The sequence below is a fragment of the Xiphophorus hellerii genome, chromosome 18, assembly GCF_003331165.1.
Source record: "Xiphophorus hellerii strain 12219 chromosome 18, Xiphophorus_hellerii-4.1, whole genome shotgun sequence".
Lineage (NCBI taxonomy): Eukaryota > Metazoa > Chordata > Actinopteri > Cyprinodontiformes > Poeciliidae > Xiphophorus > Xiphophorus hellerii.
In genome coordinates this window covers 3,880,021-3,892,476 of record NC_045689.1, presented here as the reverse complement: position 1 = coordinate 3,892,476, position 12,456 = coordinate 3,880,021, and the positions used below count along the sequence as shown (strand labels likewise).

At 36.8% G+C, this 12,456-nt stretch overlaps 1 protein-coding gene across 3 annotated transcripts in view; it reads right to left on the bottom strand.

Moving 5' to 3' along the window:
- Positions 1–5,538: 5,538 nt before the first annotated feature.
- eml2 (EMAP like 2) overlaps positions 5,539–12,456 on the bottom strand; it is a 36,485-nt gene continuing 29,567 nt past the window's right edge. For all 3 annotated transcript variants that reach the window (XM_032590961.1, XM_032590962.1, XM_032590963.1), the window contains 8 exons: positions 12,295–12,426; positions 12,145–12,212; positions 11,017–11,105; positions 10,842–10,939; positions 9,890–9,977; positions 9,702–9,797; positions 8,850–8,980; positions 5,539–7,099 (listed from right to left, as the gene is read on the bottom strand). In XM_032590961.1, coding sequence (XP_032446852.1) covers positions 6,974–7,099; positions 8,850–8,980; positions 9,702–9,797; positions 9,890–9,977; positions 10,842–10,939; positions 11,017–11,105; positions 12,145–12,212; positions 12,295–12,426 — 828 coding nt within the window. In that variant the 3' untranslated portion in view covers positions 5,539–6,973. The remainder of the gene's footprint in view (positions 7,100–8,849; positions 8,981–9,701; positions 9,798–9,889; positions 9,978–10,841; positions 10,940–11,016; positions 11,106–12,144; positions 12,213–12,294; positions 12,427–12,456) is intronic.

Sequence of the window (12,456 nt, the reverse complement as noted above, 5' to 3'; positions counted from 1 at the left end):
TCTGCGCTCAGAGTCACGGAGGAGGAGTGTCAGAATATAGAGAGAGAGAGAGAAGAGAGAGAGAGGAAGAGAGAGAGAGAGATGCGAGAGGAAGAGAGAGAGAGAGCGTCTCTCGCTTTCCTCTTTCTCTCTCTCTCTCTTCCTCTCTCTCTCTCTCTCTCTTCCTCTCTCTCTCTCTCTCTCTCTCTCTTCCTCTCTCTCTCTCTCTCTCTCTGTCTTTCTCTCTTACTTGAGTCAAATTTCTAGATTTTCTCCCCACTGAGTGAAAAACAAACATGTTTTAACCAGAAATCCACCAGACACAGACACACACCTGCAGTTTCTGTTAAAGTTTCATAAGGTTTTTTTTTTATTCCAAGAAACTTTTTATTTTGCCTGATTTTTTTTTTTTTTTTACTTATATGAATTATTGTCATTTTGGTTCTTAAAATACCAAATTTTCCACTTAATTTTACATTCTGGTCCTGCTGATGATGTAATTTTTAAATATTAAATGATTGATAATTTGATCAGTTACTCAGTAGACTTTTTACCAAATACTTTAAACTTTTTACTTTAGTAATTTTATTATAAAGTATCACTACTCTTACTTGAGAAGGTTTTTTTAGATTTTATTATTTTACTTACAGCGTGGTAAAAATGTTTTGTTATAAGTGAAATAATCTAGAACTCGGTTGCTAGGTAACGGGTTGGGCTCGGCCGGGGTTGCTAGGTAACGGGTCGGGCTTGGCTGGGGTTGCTAGGTAACAGCGCTTTCGGAACTCTTACTTTTTCACCAATATTAAAGAATTATTGATTTAAAACAAGCTCCTATATGTTGCTGGAAAGTTACCTGTGAGTCATAATCAGCAAATCGTTTTCAGTATTTTATTATCCAAAGTCATTTTGTTCAAATTGAATCAGTTTTTATCTGCATACTGCAAAATTACATCAATATGAAAAGATGTTCAACTTGAAGAAGTATTTACTGGAAATAGAAATATATTCATATTGAAGCCGTTTTCTGACGGGTTCTATCAAAACTTTCTGCCATAAGTGGCCCTTTGAGGTCGTTCATCATCTTCATGGGGCCCAAAATGTAAATGAGTTCGACTAAAATATTTTTTAATACAAGGTTCTCTACTATAGAGAGAGAGTAATTCTGATACCTCTGCATACTAATGTGGACGACCACACCAAAAAAAAAAATCAAATTTTACTAAAACATCTGACTTGCATCAGTTCCCAGTAATCTGCCGGTTTCTGAATCGACCGTCGGCGATTTTCCTCAGGTTGGATTTAAAGCGATTCTGTGGGTTTTATTCTCCGCTGGTCTCACATGAGCCTGAATCTCAGGCCAGGTCTGTTGAGACAGATGGAGCCTCCTAAACGCTGGAGCGGCTCCAGGTCGCTAACGGAGTCAGAACCACGCAGAGATGAAAGATCCTCAGCGAGGCTTTTCTGCAGGAACAACAACGCGGAGCTGCTATTTCAGAAATGCAGCTGGCCTGTTGTCCACTCAAAGCATGGATATCTTACCAAACCAAAGAGGAAGAGATTGCTTTTATTTTTGTCTTTACTGTTTTTATTTGGTTATCTGCCTTTTTGTCCTGGATTCACTCAACAAATTGCACTAAATGAGGTAAATTCAGCAAATGGAAATGATTTGCACTTGATTTTAACTGCAGGAATCATGTCAGAATAGCTTAACGGTGTATTATGGAAATTATAGATGTACAATTAAAAGAGGAGTAAATTTATGCCAATTTCTTTTACTGAGCTCCAAAAGTTTGAAAATTTTCAAGAAACTTTGAGATTAATCGCACATATTTTCTAGAAAATGAAGGAAATTTCAGACCTTCAAAACTCAAAAGAAAAACTTAAAAACCTTTAGCACAATTTTAGGTAATTTTCTAGAAAAGACAGAAAAATATTTGAGCTATATGATAAAAATAACTGAAATTTTTAGGTTAATTTCAGATATTTAAAAAACAAACAGACATTTCTGAGCTCCAAAAGCTAAAATTTGTAAAAACAAAAAAACCTACAGAAATAATTGAGATTAGTCTCAATATGTTTTAGAAAAGATAAGGAAATTTCTGAGCTCAGAATGAGAACAATTTCTGAGAAAAAACTCAGAAACTTTGAGAGTAAACTCAGAATTTTTTTAGAAAAAAATCTAGGACATTTCTGAGATCAAAAAGTCAGAAAATTGCAAAAAAAAGCTCTAGATTATGAGAAATAATTAAGATATTTTCTAGAAAAGACAAGAACATTTTTGAGCTCCAAAGGTTGAAAATAGTGCAAAAAGAAAATTCAGAAATTTTTAGATTGCGTTCAGAAATTTCCTAGAAAGAAAGGAAATTTCTGACAACCTACAGAAGTAAAAAAAAAAACAACAAACAACTCAGAAACTTTGAGATAGATCTCAGAAAATTCTTCAAAATTATTTTTAAAATTTCTGAGCTACAAAAGTCGAAGATTTACGTGAAAAATCCTCAGAAGCTTTGAGATTAATCTCAGATATCGTCTAGAAAAAACAAGGACATTTCTGGGTTTCAAAAGTCGAAAACTTTTAACTTTTGAAACTCAGAAATGTGTTATTATTTGTGATTAAATTCTGAGATGAATTCCAACAGTCCAGCAGATAAAACATGACTGACAGTGAGAAAATGGAGCAAACTTTTCCCCCTGTGTGAGGAAGTGTGTGTGAAACATGGCGTCTCTGCGCCGGCGGGGTGTGTGTGTGTGTGTGTGTGTGTGTGTGTGTGTGCGTGTGTGTGTGTGTGTGTGTGTTCTGCCTGCGGAGCGGCGTGTCGATGTTCGGGGCGCAGCTCGCTCGTCCTGCTGCGACCGTTTTTAAAACGAATAAAAACGTCTCACATCACAATCTGTTTCCTCTCAGCTTGTTTGTGCATGAAAAGGAATAAACTTTAATTTGACACGAAAAATAAAATCCACATTTGGTCTGTCAACACAAATTCATATTCTACTAAATATTTTGTTTCATTTTAAGCTTAAGATGGGGTCAGAGTTCAGCTAAATATTCATGACAGATCTCTCACAAAATTCTCTGATTAATTAGCAGAATAAAGTTTGTTTTCTTGTCTAGCGCCTCCCAGAGGTCAGCGCTCCTTGACCTTTGACTTTGTGACTCCAAACAATCTAAACTCAGAAAGATGCAAGTAAACAGTTTATGTGGAGCTTGGCAAGTTCTTCTCTGATTAATTCAATAATTATAGAATTATTATTATTATTATTAAATTAATTAATATTATTTAATTAATGCAATAATAAATTGTTGAATTAATTAGATATTTAATTCAATAAAAAACTGTTGATCGAGATTCATTTGGGTAAAATATCCAAGGGAATGACTTGGATACTTTTTACAGACACTGTATATAATTTTAGATATTTTTTCAGGTCAAACTATCAACAAATAAGTTGCTGTTTTTCTAAGTTTATGTTTTTTGTGAGATGAGAAAAAAAAAAGTTTTCTAACGCTGATAGTTTCAGTGAATACTGCCGAGCCGTATATTTAGATTTGTCTTATCTCTCCTAATATTTACACTATAAAATGTTTAATTATTAAAAGCCCAAAATAAGTAAAAAGCTTCTATGGAACAGATACGTTCATTGTATGAAACTATCTGGATTTTAGCCCATTTTTAATGTTTGTTATTTACTTTTTCTCGTCTTTTGCCACTTTGTTATGAATTCACGTCGGAAGTATTAATCGCTGTTTGCTTTATTTCAAGCAGCATCTTGGCAGACGGAGAAGTTTTAACTAAGCTGCAGCTCGTTGTGTCGTTTTCCTGCAGCTAAATTAATTATCCAGATTTAATATTTACTTGATAAACCAAACAAAAAAGTAAATAAAAGTCAGCATCAGGCATTATTTAAGAAATTATGTTTAAAAAAGAGTCACATTTCTGATAAAAAGAGACAAAAATTAAACTTTAAAGCTGCAGATTTGAAAAATGGAAAATATTTCATATTTCCGTCAATGTTGCTGTTAGCAAAACAAGCCCACAGCATGATGCTGCCACTATCACACTTGACAGTTGTTGCTGTTTTCCCAGATTTAAAAGCTTCACTCTTTCAAACACACTTCATGCCTTTCTGCCCAAATCTTTTAGTCTTATTTGACATTTGTGTTTTCTATGTGGGCAGATGTTAATTAAATTTAAATTTGAAGGTCTGGATGTCGGAGCAGGAACTTCCTTTAGTCTCAGTCAGTAACGATGTGAATCTGTAGATGGTGACATTGATGCTTCATCGTGGCCAAGTGAAGTTTTGGGGATTGTTGCCTGAACATCCAAGCCAGTTTCTTTCGGTTTTAGCAGAGCTGCGCTCACTTCCGCTAATGCGCTAAAATGGGAGCTAATTTTTCGCTTGGAAACTTTCCTAAGTTTGAAAACGTTTAGCGCACTTAGGCACTGTAAACATGGAGACAAAAATCTAATAATTTTGTAAGCAATTAATAAAAACAGTAACTACACGACAGGATGCAGAACTATAGGAAATAATGATGTAGGCTGGACCGCTAATGCGCTAATATGGGAGCTAATTTTATGATTATTGAATTTCCTAACTTTGAAAACATTTAGAGCAGTTAGGCCCTGTAACCATGGAGACTAACACGGTACATTTTTGTACGTTTTTAGGAAAAAACAAAAAGTGTAGCAGGTGTACTGAGCTGCTAATGCGCTAATAGCCGAGCTAATTTTTAGTTTAGCAATTTTCTTCACTTTGAAAACTGTTAGCGCACTTATTTATTGGTCAGATGTTATATTTTAAAAACCTAAATGTGAGTCATAATAAAGAAAAATAAAGTATTTTTGGTAACAGTCACATTTTTCCAATATGTCAACCAGCGCGTATTAAATAAACGTAGAGGACAAAATGTTTTTAGCGACGCCTAAAACGTTGAAAGTTCATTAATATTTGCTTCACTTTTAAGTGAAATAATCTTCAGAGTGACTGAGGGATTAAGAAGTTTTCTTTGGATTGAAACTCAGGGTAAATCAACAGGAATCAGTTGAAATGTCTCTAAGAGTTTTATTTTTAATTTGTGTGTGTGTGTGTGTGTGTCAGCCTCAGGGTTGTACTCCAACGGAAAAGACCTCAGACTGTCGGGGTTTTCCGTTCGGTTTTATTGGATTAAATGTCTTGGGGAACATGAGAACCACTCTGTCCTTTTTCTTTTCTCATGACGTGGATTTTAGCTCATTTTCATTAAATTTTTTTAATTAGTTTTTACCTTTAGATATTTAGATAAATTCATAAACACAAAATAGAAGATTTTTGCATTTATAATTTCAGCATGTTTTAGTTTTATGAGCACGCAGTAAAGTCCCAGTTAGTCATATTTTTCCCCCATTAATTAGTTTTTATTTATTCAAGTTAAATTATTTTTCTCAATTCTCAGCTTTTGTAATTTTGTTAGTTTCAGTCAACTCTTAATATCATTAAATATTAGCAGCACAAGAAAAATTACATCACATTTTAATTATAAAAGGTTAAAAGAAAAATGTTTACCATTCAGAAAACTAGTTAGGCTCAACATCTCTCCATTTTATTCAGACAATTTTTTAAATTGTTTACAGTGTAAAATAAAATAAAATTCCTCCAGAACATTCAGATTAAAAAATGAATATTTATTACCAAAACAGAAGGCGAAGCACAGCTTAAGCTCACCGCAACAGCACAGCATCATGGTTGTGTCCACAGCTAAAGAGCCACGATTATATCAGTAACAATCACTGCTGTTAGAGATAAATATTAAAATATCACGGCCACTCAAATCTACTGTGGAGCACAAAGTTTACAGACATTATCAAGAGCATCTACAGCAGGAGGGCAGCCTCAGTCATGCTCCTTTTCTTGCACTGCAGCGCCACCCAGTGCTTGCTCAGCATGGTTACAGTAGTACAATCAAACAGCAGCATGAAATGAAACGGGCGCTTCGTACCGCTTCTCCAAAAGCTAAACGAGAACATTTTAGGGACGATCAAACGATTTCTGGGACTCGAAGTGGAAGAGAAGAAGGCGACGGCGTCATCCTAAGTTTTGCTGAAATCTGAACTCCACCCGTTTCATTTACGGCTTAAAGAACAAAAACACACACAAGCCTCTCTCACTTTGGAATTTAAAACGACGGTCGTTACATTCGACTGCTAAGTCCCTGCAAGAGTTTATTTCAAGTTTAAAGGAGAAACTAGTTTTGTGTGTTTAAAGGAGAAACTTGTGCATGTTCAGAGTCGCAAACAGACTTTAGGCCCGACTGAAGTTGGCCAACTTTCTCCAAATCTAACAAAATTGGTGTCAAACGTTTGTGCAGCATAAATTTTCGTTTGTGCCGCTATTATTTTAAAGGTTTTAATCAAAGAGTTTCCAGACGTCACCATCAGTATCTTCAAAGCAAATTAAAATTTTGCTGCACAAACGTAGCGTCGGTCAATTGACACAGAATTTGTTTGATTTGGTGAAATTTTAAAATGATAGCGGCACAAACGTAGCACAAACGTTTGACACCAATTCTGTTAGATTTGAGGAAGATGTTGGCCAACTTCACTCAGACTGCGTTTGGGCTTAAACAAATCCCGTAAACAATCTGCTTTTCAACCCGTTTCAGTCAAATCCTCTGATTTAGTGGAAGAACAATGTTTCTTCTAAGGTTTTTGCATCAATTTGCTCAACATGATGCAGAAACTTCAGAGGAACCCGTGCGTTCAGAGCCGCATTCGTCCCAAATGAAATCAGGTGGAGTTTCTGTTAAAGGGGGTCGAAATGAACACAGTTCAGGCACAGGAAGTACTAACGCTAAAGGTCACAGGTCAGCCATGATGTTACATTTTCTCTTTCGTTTCACACGGTTCTGATTGGACATCTGTGGGTCGGTCCGGTTGGTTACGCAGCCGTAGGCACAGAGGGGTGCTGCCACCTGTTGGCGGGGAAGGGGGGAAAGAGGGGCCGGACAGAGCGTTGCCTAGGCAACGACCCACTGCAGGATGCTGGTGTCTTTCCCGCCGGTGGAGATCAGGTGACTGTCGTCGTGCAGGAAGGCGACGTTGGTCACATGACTGCTGTGGCCGCCGTACTCGTGACTCGGAGCCTGTTTGGAAAAAAAATAAACAAATACTTAAATCAACAAGAATATCATTCAAAAATTATTTGTTTCACTTTTTTTTTTAAAATTGTATAAACTAACGAAGGATCACTTAATGTTACAGTTCTGCAAAAATTAAGTTTTTCCCATGAAGCACACAGTATGAATATTATTATTACGCTTTATTCTGAGCCATAATGTGAAAAAACGGAAGTAAATATATTTGCATTCACATATACAGGAATATTTACCATGAATATACATTCAGTAAGTCTGAGTCATAAAATTCATGTTATAAATATAACAATAATATTAATGTATTTAGAGAAACAGGAATGTATTAGGCTTGAAAAGGAAAGAGAAGAAGACAAACTTATTTATTCCCGCTACACATGTACATTTAAATTATGTGGGTGCCACTATAATTTCACATTTGTTAAGCCCAGTAATGCCTCTTACAAGAAAGTTTAATTTTTCATCATATGGTGGTTTAAAAAAAAGTTTTCTTTTTTTTAAATGCAACAATATACAAAATTATATAATAGAAGTTTTTTTTTAATCATAAAATCTAATTTGTTTTTCCGTAATCACAAAATTTAAAATAGTTTTTTGAAATTTTTCTGATTTTGAATTTCTCAAGCTGTGCACTAGCATAGCTAGCATAGCAAGCATAGCATAGATAGCATAGCATAGCTAGGAGACGTCCAGCAGCCATGCTTCAGAAAACTGCTACAAAATTCCCTGCAGCCTCTGGTCGACTAAAATCAGAAGATATGAAACAACATTTATGCTGAACAACCGTAATAGTTACTGTTCAGTGAATAAAGAAGAGAAAAAAAGGTTGATGATTTACATATTTTGTATCATTTTTAAAGGAGGTTGCTACGGAAACAGCCCATCCCCCTCATTACAGCATCACCGTTTTAAAACTTTGGGCTGTCTGTTTAGGAGCAACTAATAAACATTTAATTTAACTTATCCAAGTTATGGTAGTGTTTTATTTAGTTTGCAAATTATTTGAGAGCCCAGATTTTGTATTTATGAAAACTGTAAAATAATCTGTGAAGGTCGAGCTCCTCCCTGCGGTTCTACCGCCATCTGCAGAAATACTGCAATCAGAGCCAGGAGGAGGGTCTTAGCGCCGTCAATCATGCTAGTGTGTGGGTTGCTAAATGCAGTAATGTTGGAGAAACAACTTACAGGAAAGCGGTTTATTCTGCGTTAGCTGTGGCTATGCTAAGTAGCCTGAGCGTTCACTTCAGCCTGTGGTGACGGGAACTACCTGGGGGTGAGCAGCGTGTACACAAACATGATTGACAGCGCTGGTTGTTTCTGGTTGTCAGGACGTAGTGACACTTTTAACAAATATGTAAAAAAAACATTGTTTAAAAAAGATTAAATTAGGAGTTAAGCGTCGATTTTCTTCTCAGAAAGTTTAGTGAAATATTTAAAATCCGTCTGGAGCGTTTTCTCATGCAGTTCACATGTTTCCTGTGTTTACTGTGTGTTTATAGGAAATTCTAATTTTAAGAGTTTTAGCTGGTCAAAGTCATTTCAGTATTAGGTTTTACGGCTCAATGAAAACGGGGAAACACCTGGTAGAAAATGTGAACTTTACACATCTGGTTTTCATCCAGCTCTTAAAAAAAAATCTGGAAGCATTTTATTTTCAGGCTTTCATTGTGTTTATGACCCAGTAATTGATTTACAGAGTGTTTATGTAAAGCCGATGGAGTGCAGACTGAATGTGACCGACCCTTGGTTGGGAGCAGGGGAAGGAGAACAACTGCACTTTGCCAAAGTCGTCAGCAGAGGCCAGCAGGGAGCCATCATGTGAGCGGCACACGGCGTTGATGTCCGTGCCGTCGGCTCCATCTGGCCAAATTCCTGGGAAACAAAGAGTTAGGAAGTCAGCAGGAGACAAATATTTATATTCATGTCATGTTCTGTTTTCAGCCTGCAGAAAAATACCAGGGGGTCAGAGGGCATCTGAAAGAAAACATGAAGAAAACTTTAAATGATTTCAGAGTGAAAGCTGGACATTTTACACAGTAGCTGTCCAGTGGAGTCATCTTGGTGTTAGCATCAATACATGTAGCCAGTAGCACTGGGAACGAAAAGGAACAGGACACGAACACGATAGAACCAACACTAGAACGAACGAATGATAGATAGAATGAAGGATACGATAGAATGCACAATAAAATGATACATCATTTCCACGATACAATAGAACAAATGATACGATAGTGACTTATAAGTAACTTTTAGCAACATATAGCAGTTTGTTTAAAGTCAATAATTCCTCAGTATGGATGAAAAAGTTCTTGTTCCATCGGCAGATAAAATAACTCATAACAAGAAATTTTTCCCTTGTTGTAATTAAAATAATGAACTAGTATTTTTTTTGTCAGTAACAAGAAATTACTGATTAACACATGCCCGCCCATATGTCTTGCTGAAAAGTTACTTGTAAGTTAGCAGACTTTTGCACTAGAAACCAGACCAAAAATACTTGGTAAGATTTTGTGTTTTTGCAGCGTATGCAACCTGTGAGACTTTGCATCAGCAGAATTATTTGGTTTTAGTTTTCGTCTTGAAGGCCTACCAAAGGCGCTGAAGCTCAGAGTGCAGGTAGAGGTGGCCCACTCCAGGTTGCGCACCGTGTCCATGTTGGTCACGTGTTTACCACTGGATGCCTCCCCTGGAAATTAAAATAATAATGATTACAAAACAAAAGCTTCATACACATGAGGCTTCCTATTTTGGGAGAAAACAGGAAAACATGAGACGTACAGAAGAGGATCTCGTAGTCTCCTGAGTTGGTGACGAAGTACTGGCTGTCTGCGGACCAGTCCAGATGGGTGACGAAACTGGAGTGACCCTAAAAAGCCCAAACAAATCAGAATAATTCCAGTTTAAATCACAGTTTTCCCTCATTGCTGAAAATGTTTTTCAGTCTTTCTCAAACTGTGGCCCCCAGGCGCCCTCTTGTGGTCCGCAGGGTACTGCATGTAACAGAGAGGTCAAAGTACGACGCTGCAGTTAGCTTAGCAAAAGATTGTGTTCAAAAATAACAATGGACAAGTGGCTTAAAACCAGGTCACACAAACTGAAGATATCGGAGGAAACAAAACCACGGCAGGAATATTTACATCAGAGTCATTCACCAGCGACTCGATTCTTTTGAACAGCTCTGTCATGAACGAGTCTCAGTGAGAACTGTTCTTTGATGACTTTGCTTGCTTATAATGCTCTGCTCACATGTCCACAGCTATTGTTATTTTTATTTAATTAAAAATGATTAAATTAATTCATTAAATACGATAGGTAAATACAATTTATTGAATTGGTGGATAATTTTGAAGTCTATTTTTCTTTTACTGTGCTTCTAAATTACAAACAGCCTTAAAATGTTAATTCACTCAACAATTGTTAATAAATAGCAACTCATTTTTTTTATTTCTATGTGTTTGACATAACTGGAAAACTCAGGACCTACACTTTCAGAATCTGTAAATAACTCAAAATGCCCCAAATAGACGAGTTTATGGTTTTGGTTCTCATTGGGATAAACAAAGAAAAACAACAATAAGAATGTTAAAGAGAGAAATGTTTTCATTTCAGGTTGCATTTTTTAACAGGTGTTTCACCTGTGAGTGTTTTTTAAAAATGGGGTAAGAGGTTTTTAGCCTGAAAACGTTTGAGAAACACTGATCTCTGTTAAGGGTAGAGAATCTGGACTTGCGGTGCATTTCCCCACGCGGCTGTACTTCTTGCCGCTCTCGCTCACAGCGTAGATGTAGACGAAGTTGTCATGGGAAGCGACAGCCAGGAAGTTACCATCTACAAACACAAACGGTTCAGAGAGCAGCTCGGAAAGAAACATTTATGGAGAAATATGGAGACATCTGGGCGTTCACCTGGAGAGTATTTGACGTTTGAGATGATCTCGCTGCCGTCTGTGTGCATAGAAACTAAATCCCGGGTGTCGGTGTCCAGCACCAACCACCTGAAACAACAAGAAGCGTTCACTGGCAACACCCAGGTGAACAGCAGAGCCAATAAATGCAGCAACGCCTCACTTCCTGGCTCCAAAAACCACCAGAAATATAAATATTTAGCTTTAGCTTAATCAATCTTTTACATTTCTAAACCCATGCCTGGTTACTGTTCAGAAATTGTAGATTTTTTGTAGAGTTTAGCTAAAATATTCAAACAAAAAGCAGCTGGAGAAACTTCAATATTTGCAAAATGCTACTTTATATGCTATTGGTTGGCATTTACTGAGTAGCCAATCCAGGACAGCCATTAATTCCCCTTGATGCTGATTGGCTGTTACCTGCGATGGCGTATTGAGGTCATTATAGGCAGAAAGAAAAGAGTACATGTCTGCCAAAAAGCTCAGAAATTTTTTAATTAATCTCGGAACTCTTCCAGAAAAAACAAGAACATTTCTGAATTTGAAAATTTGCTGCAAAACAACTCAGACACTTTGCAATTATTCTAAAAAAATTTATAGAAATATTTGAGAATTTATTTTAAAATTCTCAAAAACAAGTTAATTTCTAAGTTTGAAGTCAAATATTTGTTACGAAAAGGCTGAAATTTTGAGACGTGACGACTCAAACATATTCTACAAAAAACAGGGACATTTCTGAGTTTTATAGTTGAAAATTTGCAAGACAAACTCAAATATTCAGATTAACACATTTTCAAACTCAGAAATTTCCTCTCTTTTTTTGGAAGTCAAAAATTCGCAGACCAAAAGAAGCTATTTGTAAACACATTTCAAGTGTACAAATATATTTGCACTAGAAACTGGAGAAGAAATACTTGGTAACATTTTGTGTTTTTGCTGCGTATCTGGGGAAAAAACCAAAATAACTGCTCAATTCTTGGAGGAAATTAGATTTTGTAGCAAAAAAACGAATACTTTTGCTCTCTAAAATATACAGAAATAATTGGGAAGAATTGATGGAGTCACTGTTTAAATTTAGTGTTTTTCCAGACGCCTAGTTTTAGAGTAGCAGCTGGATCGGTGGACCAACCTTCCAGTCATGGTTCCCACAGCCAGAACGGCGCCACTGGGATGGAAACCTGCAGACCTTCCTGGATCCTGAACAAGAACCAAAATGCTAATTATCCACGTTAGTTATCTGGGTTAGGCCTTGTTTTTCCGTTTTTGCTGCTCCTTTCACCTCCATGGTCTTGCTCCAGAGCGGCTGGTGGGTGCAGGTGTCCCACAGGTGAACCTGCTTGTCCTGAGAGCAGGTAACGAACTGGTCCATGGACGGGTGGACGTCCAGACCCCACAGCTCGTCTGTGTGACCCTGGAAACACACGCCGGGGTTAAAACAGGA